The sequence below is a fragment of the Mycteria americana genome, chromosome 2 (genome assembly GCF_035582795.1).
Source record: "Mycteria americana isolate JAX WOST 10 ecotype Jacksonville Zoo and Gardens chromosome 2, USCA_MyAme_1.0, whole genome shotgun sequence".
Lineage (NCBI taxonomy): Eukaryota > Metazoa > Chordata > Aves > Ciconiiformes > Ciconiidae > Mycteria > Mycteria americana.
In genome coordinates this window covers 31,035,618-31,047,770 of record NC_134366.1, presented here as the reverse complement: position 1 = coordinate 31,047,770, position 12,153 = coordinate 31,035,618, and the positions used below count along the sequence as shown (strand labels likewise).

The window sequence follows — 12,153 nt, the reverse complement described above, 5'->3', positions numbered from 1 at the left end:
AACCGATGGAAATCATGAAGTAGCAAGTGTTATTGCTGAAGAACATGTTCCTGTAAAGCTGCAACCCAACTTTTCTTCTCCTTTCCCCCTGCTTCTCCTCCCACACTGACACAGGCATAGTTCTCCACTGACCATGAAGACCACATTTTCTCGGTAGTTCATCGTTAGACTTGCCTGTGCTCCATTCAGCCTGGCAAGAAAGATGCCTCGTGCAAGCCAAGCTTCCCCAGCTGATCCAATCCAAATGTAAAACTGGTCTCTCATCTCTCTGGTCAAAGATGCCCAGCAGCCGCAAGAGGAAAAGCTAGTCATAGCAACATTTTTCTGCAGTGAGCCAAAAGCTCCAAAATATAGACATGATGTTTTTCTTACCTCTTTATGTAATCTTCTGACAGTCCACATTCTGTGCACTTCTAGGGCAATAGTAATTTTGAAATTATTTTAAAGATTTGCAATACTTCTGCAAGTTATTGCATCATTCTGAAAACAAGTATTGAAGCATAGAGAGTTGTTTGTCCTTGATGAAATAATAGGAACACAGAACGGGGGAAAATTACTTGGGTTAATGAGTCCCATATGTGGCAGTCCAATAATCCCTTTTATATGCTGATGAAGCCTCTTCCGAAAACAGGCAAGGTTTTCTGTCCTTTCTGACAGTCTTTCACAGTCTCATTGATCTGGCAGTTTCAACCCCTTTTCTGGTTTCTGTCATAATCATGGCCAGCTCATACCTATTTGTTCCTGGGTTAGCAATATTATTTAGTTTAAATATGCCTCCTTCCCGAGTTTATGTTTCGGGTAAATTTATGAAGAGCTGAAAACGTATTTTGCTAAGCTAAACTAGATGGCTTTTCTTCATAATCATTTGGAAGCTTGAAAATAACACTCAAAAGGCAGAGTCTGGAATGGTGAGTGAGGAATCATGATTTTTTTTTTGTTAAATCCCCAGGTATAGAATGCACCGGTTTTGGCTTGCTTCCACCAGCTATATTTAAATTCTAACAGTTTTTATTTCTGAGCTCAATCCTGCTGAATTCTGGGCATTCTGGGGATTCTAACGCTCCCCTTGTGTGCCTGCAGGCATTCAATACCTCTCATGATTCACCACTTTACTGCAGAATGATTGTTTATTTGATAATGCTTCTTTTTCGGGGTTTTTTTTTAGATGCCCTGAGAGCCTCCGACCAGAAACAGTGAGGCCTTGTCTACTTCCCTGTAGGAAGGATTGTATTGTGACTCCCTTCAGTGACTGGACATTGTGTCCTTCTTCATGTCAAGAAGGTAATTTTATCCATTATATGCTAGTAGACAGATTTTTAAGAAAAAAAAGGAGTCAGACTAGCAGTCACTTTTGGCAGAATACTTACATACATCTCTTTCTGACAGAGGACGTGCAATAGCTGGTAGAGCAGCTGCAAGGAGGATGTAGTGTTTTTGCTGAATGGAATAGTTATTTCTATACATTTTCTGTAAGCATTCGTTTGGGTTTTTTTCCCATTTTGTCTACTTTATGTTACAAACTTCCATTTGCATGTTCCACTGATAAAGACATAACTAGTCAAAGGGAAGGTGCCTATCTTTTAGTGTAACACCAAAAGACATACTTGTACAATTATAGAAACTGTATGTGAAGAGAGAGAGAGAGAGCTGTCCATATGTATATAATTTTGGCAAAACTCTTTCACTTTTGTCTGTGCTGGTTTATTCTACCCCAATGAAAACTGAAGGAAACTTAATAAAAATCAGCAGACTTTAACATGATATTAGTGGTCTGACTTAAACATACATTGCAATACCATTTTAATACACTTGGCAAAGCTCTTAAAAACAGTGCAGGTCTCCCTTGACTTTTTATTACATTGAAATTGTACATTAAGTTAAAGTGATGACTGGTTTAATATTGCCCACGTTTTTCTGCCTTATCTCTTTTTCTCTTTTAAGCTTAACAGGAGGTATTTTTATAATATGTACTATTACAGACAGAGTCTATAATACCCCGAGTTCCATGGGGTGCTAATCCCTGTGTGGGACGTGGTGGTTACTCACAGCAACCATATTATCAGAATGTAAGATATTGTTACATCAAATATACGCACTTCGAATGTCACGGCCAATTCTTTATGCTTTATAAAGGACACAAGCATAAAGTCATTTTTTCAGTAATTCCTATTAGTCCTTAGGGTGTTCTAACAAATAAAAAAGGAGTTAGGAAGATTAAATTTAAAACCTTTGAAAAAGAACAGAGAAGTAAGACCATTGAATCTAAATATATGAAATAGTTATTCATTATTAAATACTGTGTTATTTTACAGCAATATTAATGTTTTTTTCTGCAATATTTTTGTTGGGCCATATGATCTTGGACAAAAATGCCATTCTCTTCTGTTCTTATTTCTGCGGGTTTTAAGAAAGGTCTTGATGCAATGAACATACCTTCATGAATATTGACTACAAACTAGCATGTATGCTGCTAAAACAAGTATATTTGTGAACCAATACAGGCCTTTTGTCTATTCAGTGAGTCAAACTCTTTTTATACTACAGAAACAATTTTTATTTCACGGGTTTTACCCATTTGTGTCAGCAAGCTGGTCAGCAGCTTTGCTGGGCTGCGCGTCTGTCTTGCCCCTTGTGCCAGCTCCTGGCAGCTCCTGGAGCTGATTGACTCGGGAATGGAGGGTTTCCTCCGCGTTGAAAAGCAGCCAGGTGGTGGAGAGCCACCACCGGGATTCTCCTACCGCTTGCTCCTAATTACAATTGCTTGGCTGTGGTCCAGCACGCTTCTGTGTTCAGACAAGCTGCAGCTGCTGTAATAACCCACCCAAAGCTGATATCAACCCAGTCAGCCAAATGTCTGTGCCACAGCTCTCTGGAAAAAAAAAAAAAATCCAAGATTTTTACCTAACAATATTTGTGTATTAGGTATTGCTATGGAATTAATATCAATTTGTGTGTTTTCTCTTAATCTTCTGCCTGAAGAACTGATATCTGAAGATGACTGGAATCAAAATTCCTACAGGAACTATTTTCTGTTTATAATTAATAATGAATTACTATAATAATTAAAAACTGTAAACTGTAAATTAATTCCAGAGTGGGAAATAAAACTTCACATTTAAATGTAAAGCATGCTCTTTTGGAATATTTTTTGTGTCTCTAGATAGGGTAGCTAGTCTCAGGTGGGAAATGAGAGTGTAGGGAGCAGAATTAAAGCCTGGCCTGGAGAGAACCAAGGCTGTAAATTAAATTTGTTATATTCCTGGCTGTGGAGATAAGCAAAAGGCAAGTAGATTTTCTGATTGAGTCATTTACTGAATGGAAAAATTGTCAAATATAATAATTTCTTTCCATTAATTTCTGTTTCTGGTTTTGCGTGCAAATGATCAGGGCAAATTTACACTTTGAAACTGTAAAGTGTAGCAGCAAACTGAGCCAGTTTAATTTTTGTTCACTTGAACTGTGTGTTCACTTCAGCTGTATATTCATTTGTTGAGTACTGCTACTGTTTCTTTCTGTTTAGTTCTGCTTCCTGGCCTTTAGCTGAAATTAAAGTGTTTTATCTATTAGGCTTAATTTTCTGTTTATGGACAAAATAGCATGTCACTATTATAGCAATCGACTCAAATACCTGTTGTGTTAAATCTTATTTTTCCCCTAATTATTGTCATCCCTATGTAGTAGCAGGAGAAACAATCTCTTCTACTCTTTGCAGGGGCTGTCACAGTAAAGAAGCAGTCCCGTCACCGAGTCATCATCCAGCTTCCCGCCAACGGTGGTCGTGAGTGCCCGGACTCGTTGTTCGAGGAAAAGGAGTGTGAAGCTTCTCCTGTTTGCTATAGCTACAGGTAGTCTAAAGCAACCAGAGACAGCTCAGACCTGATTTTTCAACTTGTACTACCTCAAAAGCTTGTTGAATTCCTCTTCTTCAGAAAAATAGGATACATAGCTAAATCAAGGTTTCAGAACAGATATGTAGACTCAGTTGGGCCCATAGTGAATCATGAGTTCATTTTGTTCCAGTTCCTTTGCAGGAACATTGCAACTACTAAGAATTACTTTTCAGGATAAATCTTTCTTAGGAACTATTTTGAAATTCTGTACGATAAAAAAAAAATCTTCCTTTCTAAATGATCCAAAGCACTGAAAAGCAGCCTCATCTCTCTAGGACAGCTGAGTTCTGCTGCCATGCTGTGCCATGCACTGTATCCTCCATCTTTCCATCCCCATCAGCCCTGAGAGAGTCCACACTTGATAGATCGCCTAACATACAAAATTCTCTGCGTTGACCTAATCTTCACCAGAGAATGGTAAGGACTATTCCAACAGGTGGGGATCTCCACCATACTGCTTAAGAAAATTTTCGGGCAGTTTTGTAGTATTTGTCTGAGTGGCATGGGAAAGTCAAGATGTACGGCAAGATCTGGCTGTTGATATAGACAAAGTTTAGAAAATTCTGATGTAGTTGGTTGGATTTACTTGACAAAATTTAAAAAAATGAGGTTTTTAAAATGAATAATAAATATGTTTGAATTGGAAGCCAATGTTCTGTTTCTCCAGTGGCTAGAGAAGAACACCTGCTAGTTCCCATGAAACCCCTCTCTGTTGCAGTGGTGCAAATAGAATTTAAGCTTATTTTATCCCAAAACAAATTGAGATTAAAGAAATGTGTTGCTTTCATCATCTAATAAGAATTATCTTTGCAAATTCATTAGGAGATCACACTGAATATAACTGAAAGATACAAAAGGACGTAAAACAGCATTGGGAAGATACCAAAATCAGTACTCCAAGCATCAGAGAAATACAGCTCGGGAACTTTTTCTAGTCAGTATTAGAGTCAGAGTTTTATCTTTTAAAATGCTGGCTGCTCCTTGTCTCTTTAGTATCTTCAGTATCAAATTTTACCTGAGCTAGTGCATGATGATGTGCTGAGCAGAAGAAGAGTTGCTAGGGAGTGGTAGATGAAGTGATTTAAATTTCGTGACACAAACTAATACTAAAAACATTTTCTGTATATTTCCTTTAGCATCTTTCTGACCTATACACATGCTGCGACAGATGGACTCACACACAGCTTGGCTCATGCCTTAGTTTAGATACTGGCCTGCAGAGGCAAGTTACAATGAAACTTGAGGTGCAAAACCATTGAGATAATTTTAAACATGAGAGCAGTTGATGGTTCGAGCTGTGGATGTAGCATTTTTTTCCCCCCACTCTGAGTAAGTTGGACAACTGTGGATTATTTCAGAGATTTGACAACCAGACTTGCCTGGATTTGTTATATTTAAGGCCTACGGTATTCTACAGCACTAGAAGGGAACTTTGTAAAAGTTTCGTAGCAGTTTATATTGATAGAAAAATTTAAGCAGCACAATATTGCATTTCTTGTCAAAGTTTTTTGCAAGTTCTTTTTTCTGTGTTTTATTTTGATATGGTCTGGGCCCATATTCACATTGTGTTGGATCTCTTGGTTGGGTCCACATTTGTAAGGTGCTGCCATTCAGCTATCCGAGACCCTAGGTGCTCCGGGATTGCCTGAGGCACCCTCACAGTCATTTAAACCCACTGGCCCAATGCTTTGCTGTAGCTGGGGTCCCTTTTTGCTTCTGATTTCTCCTTTTGGGATAGTTTTTGGAAGATGAAGCTTAGCAAAGAATTTGTTTGTTGTGAAAACTTTACCCTTGTAATCATATCATCTGAAATTTGAGAAAACAAAACAAAAATCCCAAGACTTTGCTCATTTGACCTCATCTTTGTCTGTAACTCCAAGACTTGTTTGTGCTTCAAGCAAGGCAGAATTGCTCCATTTATTGTTGTGTTGCAAGGCGTGCTTAAGGGAGGGGAAGAAAAGACCTGGGGAAGAGGAAAGAAGGAAAAGAGAAAGAAATGCACTAACACCTATATGTGACAGTATTTACTGCCAAAACACACTCCCAGTACTGTGTGAACCAGAAATCAGCCCTGGAGTCTTATCTCTGGAGTGTATTTGGGAAACTTCCACACATCTTTGCTTCACTGAGATAGGTGGAAAAAAGAAAGGAAGGAAGGGAAAGTGAGAAAGAGAGGAGGTTTATTAAGGCGCGCTAGTGTTTAAAACTCATTCCTATTTAATAGGTCCATGTTGTTTTTATGAAATGTTAGTGTCACTTCACTAAATCCACTTTTCAAATTTTATTATGTCATTTTGTTTACTGGTAAAATACTCCGAGCATGCTCAGATATAAATCCATAGCAAAGGAGTTCTTCTGTTAAATGGGTATTCAAGTCACATCATTTCATTATTTTTTATAGTATTCTTTTTTGAAATTTCTTTCTCACATCTGGTAAAAGTGTGTTAATGCTTTGTATTAATGTATAATCCTCATATTGTGTTTGTATTCACTGTGTATTTGTTAGGTAATGTTAATGTACATTTGTACTTTGAAATTCTTGAAAATATATATGGTTTGCTTTCTTTTCTCTCCTGCACCTCCTCCTTCCTTTGCTGTGTTCTTAATGGTCTAATCCTAAAAGGAGAAAAAAACTTAACAGGAAAGAGGGAAAAGTTTACGGTATTGTTACTGTTTGTTGTGAATTGGCTGTGACCAGTTAATAATAATAAGCAATAGGTCACGGTGGTTTCTAATACTGTCTAGCACTTGTGCTGTCTCAGGTTTGATTGCTACAAGTTTAGATGGATTGTTTGAAGTTGCTTGTTTCTCCCCTCATTTCAGGTGGAAGACCCACAAGTGGCGCAGGTGCCAGCTCGTACCATGGTATGTGCGCCAAGACAGTCCAGGAGCACAGGAGACTTGTGGACCTGGGCTACAAGCAAGAGGTTAGACCCTTTGTTTCTGTCACATATTCCTCAGAAATCTATAGCTGCACGGGTGTGGGAAATGCCTGAAATTTTAGTCATTATAACCTAACATTAATTTTATCTATCTTTATGTGCATCAGCAAAAGGAAAATACTGAATGCTACTATGGTAGGGTGAATCCTAACCGGTATTTGGCAAATGTTTTATTCATAAAATATCAGTATTAATTTATTTTTAAGTATAGATACCGCATTAATGACTAATTTTGTGATACTGTTTATTCAGTTTATTTCACCATCCTTACCCAAAGCAAGTTTGCAGAGGTGCTTGTGGAAAGTATGTTTTCAAAAAGAACAAAAAAAGAAAGGGGTGGGTGACTTTACATGCTTCTTTTTGTGAAAAAGGTTGTGTAAATTCACCTGTGAAAATGTGACATTTTTCATGTGGCGAGGATGTGAAGACATGTTTATGGTATATCCATTAGACCGAATGTAAGACTTTTACTCCCTCTAAATGTTTGTTTGAAAATTTAGGATCAGAGAACCCTACAATAATTTTGAGTTGGAAGGATGCTCCGGAGGTCCCTTGGTCCAACCTTCCACTCAGAGCAGGGCTAGTTTCAAAGTTAGATCCCACCCAGACTAGAGCAGGTTGCTCAGGGCCATGTCTCAACATGTTTGGAGTATCTCCCAGGATGCAGAACCTACAGCCTCTCTGGGCATTTGCTCCAGCGCTTGTCCAGTCTAGCACTGCATTTTTCTTTTTTCCTAATATCTAAGCCGAAATTTCCCTTGCTGCAATTTGTGTCTGTGGCCCCTTATCCTTTCACTATGTATCTCCGAGAACTTTCACTATGTATCAGCCTCGAATTAGGTACTTGTAGAGAGCAATGGGAGCATGAGAGATGCAGGACTTTCCATTTACACTGTTAAAGTTCAGTGTCAGCCCATTTCTCCAGGCTGTAACAAGTCCTCTGAATTGCAGCCCTACCCTCCAGGTAGGTATTGACTGCTCCTCTCAAACTGGTGTTGTCCCCAAACTTGCTGAGGATGCTTTCTGTACAGGTTGTTAAAGATGCTAAACAGAATTGGCCCTGGAATTAATCACTGAGGTGCAGCGCTCTTAACCAGCTGCTGGTTGGACTTCAAAACCACTGACCCTTTGAACCCAGTGATTCAGACAGTTTTCCACCATTTCTATTTGATAACAAATAATTTTAGCATCCCTATCCAGCTTTACTGTCACCTGTCTTCATAGAGAGTTTTGTGGATTTAACAGAACTGTGTATGTGTGACACTGTTAAGTATAGTCAGGAGACCTTTTTTAGGTGCATTAAATAAACTCAATATGAACATAATTGTAGTTCCTACTTACTGTGTTACAGTAATTGAATTGCTTTGAACTACATCAACCCTGAATTCCAGGAAGGTTTTTTTCTTTCATCTTTTCTGAGTGCAAACTCCTATCCATTAAAACAATATTGGCTCAGCAGATTGTGGAATTCCTGAGCAAGGACACTGCTAACTGCAGAAGTGAAATGTTCTGGTCATTAACTTCCTTGCAGTATTAGAAGAGGTTATGGTATACTTTAAAAAGTCATAGAGTAAATCTTAAGCGAGTAACTCCTACCACTTCCTCAGAAAGTGTTACAGGAGATCAATTTAGGGCTTACCACAAAATGAAACCTGAAGGTATTGCCTGCTAATACAAAAGACTTTTGGCTGTGGTAATTCTTGCAAATGTCTATCACTAATGCAGTCTATTTCTAGCAGCTCTGGAGGATACATTCAGATTACACACTGAGAAAATAAGGTTTCTGTCTTTGACAGTAGAAGTTCAGATAGTACAAAATGTTGTCTTCTGTACTTGCATGGTAGTACCTAAATCTCTTGACTTTGCCTCAAAGTCAGTCAATAAAGAAAGATAGCTAACTGTACTGCATGCAAATTGTTTTTTATTATTCTTATGCGTCATGAGACTTTCCTTTTTTTAAACTGTAATTTTAATAATGTGCAGTACACACACATGCAGAGTAAGTAATACATTATTTTGGAATTACTGGGCATACGGTTTTCAAGTCTGGTAAAATGGATTGGCAGAATTTCCCTCTGGTACTACACAGAGTTTGGTCTTGCAAAGGATGATGTATTCAAGCAGTAGTCTTGTTCCTACAAGCAGGTATAATGGAAGTAGCTCTCTAGTGTAATGTGGTCAAGCGGTAGGATGAGCAATCATTAATTAAGAAGCCTGGGAGCAGCTAAGCCTGAAGAAAGCGGGTGGTTTTGGTAGAATTCTGTAAATGTTTCTAGATCAACTGTTAGAAAGGGGAGATTTTTGTTTGCTCTTGCTTTTATTAAGTCTGTCCAATGTATAAATTTTATTGTAGAACTCATGGAGAAAGTTATTTAAATTGGATAACCGAAGATTATTTATGCCTCAGTCCAAGTATCTAAATATGAATCTAAATATTGTCTAGCCTGTTGCAGTGGTGAAAGTTACAGGCATTAAAAGCAGAGCCTTTTTTGGCCCAATATTTTTCCCATTGATGTAAATTATGTAAATTAACATAAAATCTAAGTTTTGAACACAGGTGTTGTGGTTTAGCCCCAGTTGGCAATTGAGTACCACACAGCCGCTCGCTCACCCTCCCCCCCCGGTGGGATGGGGGAGAGAATCGGAAGAGCAAAAGTAAGAAAACTCGTGGGTTGAGATAAGGACAGTTTAATAATTGGAAAATAATAATAATAATAATAATAAATTGTAATGAGAAGGAAAACAACAAGAGAGTGAGACAGGAACAAAACCCAGGAAAAAAACAAGTGATACAACCGCTCACCACCCACAGACCAACACCCAGCCAGTCCCCGAGCAGCAATTGCTGCCCCCCAGCCAACTCCTCCCAGTTTCTATACTGAGCATGATTCCATATGGTATGGAATAGCCCTTTGGCCAGTTGGGGTCAGCTGTCCTGGCTGTGCCCCCTCCCAGCTTCTTGTGCCCCTGGCAGAGCACGGGAAGCTGAAAAGTCCTTGACCAGTGTAAGCACTGCTCAGCAACAACTAAAACATCAGGTTGTTATCAACATTATTCTCATCCTAAATCCAAAACACAGCACTATACCAGCTACTAGGAAGAAAATTCACTCTATCCCAACCAAAACCAGGACAACTGGTATATTATGTATCATGTCTCAGTGTTTTAATACCTGACGAAGTGTTGAATATATCTTTTACATTTGTGCTCAGTAATGTAAACTGACATTCTGTATTAGCTAAATAAACTAGTACAGCTTTTCTTCAGATTAAGAAAAGTAAAATATTTTCTGTTTTCTTGAACACCTTTACAATGAATATGACTTAGAAGTAACAGCTGAATTTTTGTACAAAAGTAACTTTCACTTTGGAAAACATACTTCTGCAATTCTAGAGATTATTGGTTTAAGTTTTATTTACCTCGCACCTCAAAAAATTGCATTCTGAACATGGATAGTGTGTTTTATTTGTTTTATATAGGTTATCTCCTACACAGGGCATTAACATATTCCCTTTCCTCTCTTACATTTCAAATTCTGCCATGAAAACAGCCATGTGTGAATTTTCAGTGGTGCACATTATTTTGTTTGGTTCCCTGCACAAGAGTTGATTTCATGCAAGGTACTCACTGAAGGGAGGCTGACCTGAAAGCAAGCATCTGGCTGACTGAGCTCTGCCCTGGACAGTATTAGAAGGATTTCACCAGTTTCTGAAGGAGGACTCTGGAAGAGGGTTTGTCCCCTCTCCCTGCTAATTCTTGGCTCCCTCCTGCATACTTGGCTCATCATAAATAAAGTTTCTTCAGGCTATGGAAAACTTTGCATGACAATAGGTTCTCAAAAGTTCTGTACTATAAATCATTTATTTAAAGATTATTTTGTGATGTGGATACTTGCTACTACTGTCCAAATCCTTTTAACCACCCAAAAATCAGGAAATACTGAACACCGAAATATGAAATCCATTTGGTATACCATTCTGACACTGCATTTATAGTGTGATACTGGAATAAAGATATTTTGAACAGATCATTTAACTGTTTGTTGGTGATTTCTGTACAAATGTTTACCATACTGTGAAAATGTAGACATAGCAGCATTTCTTTTTCAATTGAAAAAAGCATTATCTCTCAAATTTCTGATGCTTATGAATGCAGAAATCACACATTCATTCATCTATTTGTGGTAATTTACTTTTGATGACAAAGTGAAACGATAATCTTATAGAAGTAATCTCGGCCCTTTGGTTTCCTGTGGTTTGTCCTTTCATTTTGTGTCGATACTCAGTAGAGCAAGTAATTGCATTCTTGTATGTGAGAACAGTTCTCGGTTCCTCTTTTTCAGTGCAAGGGGATGTTGCCAATGCTATTAGTTTGTCCTATTTCTGATCTGATTGCCTACGGACACTGTAACACGTAACATATTGGCAAATGTGTTAAATAAGAAAGAATAGGAATGTACACCAGGGAAAAGGCACATCTGACTATGCATTCGTTAGCAGTTTATTTTGAACAAAATAGTCTGCACTGTTCATATTTTAGTTAGAAAGATAAATCTGAAGGAAAAACTAGAAGTTAGAAATCGCTAAAAATGACTGGTTAGGTGTCTGATCTTAAGAATCTATGAGTAACCAAAGCATATGCATGCCTTGCTTTATATCACAGCTTTACTATTTACATTTCCATTCTTTAGCTTTCTTATCACATTGGTCTTCCTTGGCAGAAAAGATACTTGGGTGAATCATAAAGTTTAGTATTGTGATTCACTGTTAAAGACCGTTCTGTTTCTAGCTGTCTTGTATAATGAAGGTTTTGTTACAAATCATGTCAGTTTAAATGAACATGTCACAAAATTAGAACTTGGGTCAATGCAGAGGAAAGAGAATAAAAGGGTTTGGTGGGTTTTTGTTTTTGTTTTAATAACAGATTTTTTTTTTTTAGATTTTTTTAAAGAAAAAAGTTCGTTAATTATTCATGCAAATGATGGACAGGTATTTATATCTAAATCTAAGCATAGTAACATAGCATTTAATACCTGAGCAGCAAATTCATTGTTGTAGTCATAAACCTTATTTGAACAAGGCAGATAGTCATGACAATTGTGTTGAATTTCTATGATGAATGAATATTTGCAGTCGTATCACTGGTAAAATGCCTTTTAAGAGTGGATAAGTAGGGCAGGAATGTATTACAGAGTTGCAGTAACTTAAGTCTTATGTCTCTTGTTCAAAACCCTCAAGAGAGGATATTATGGGTGCATCAGCAAGGAGTTTGAAACTTGCTTTTGACCCTATCCAACAGGAACAGGAAATGTAGAGAGAAGC

At 37.9% G+C, this 12,153-nt stretch overlaps 1 protein-coding gene across 1 annotated transcript in view; it reads left to right on the top strand.

The window, feature by feature from the left end:
• THSD7A (thrombospondin type 1 domain containing 7A) overlaps positions 1 to 12,153 on the top strand; it is a 216,368-nt gene that overhangs the window by 151,747 nt on the left and 52,468 nt on the right. The window contains exons 10-12 of the mRNA XM_075492899.1: positions 1,166 to 1,281; positions 3,713 to 3,845; positions 6,714 to 6,817. Coding sequence (XP_075349014.1) covers positions 1,166 to 1,281; positions 3,713 to 3,845; positions 6,714 to 6,817 — 353 coding nt within the window. The remainder of the gene's footprint in view (positions 1 to 1,165; positions 1,282 to 3,712; positions 3,846 to 6,713; positions 6,818 to 12,153) is intronic.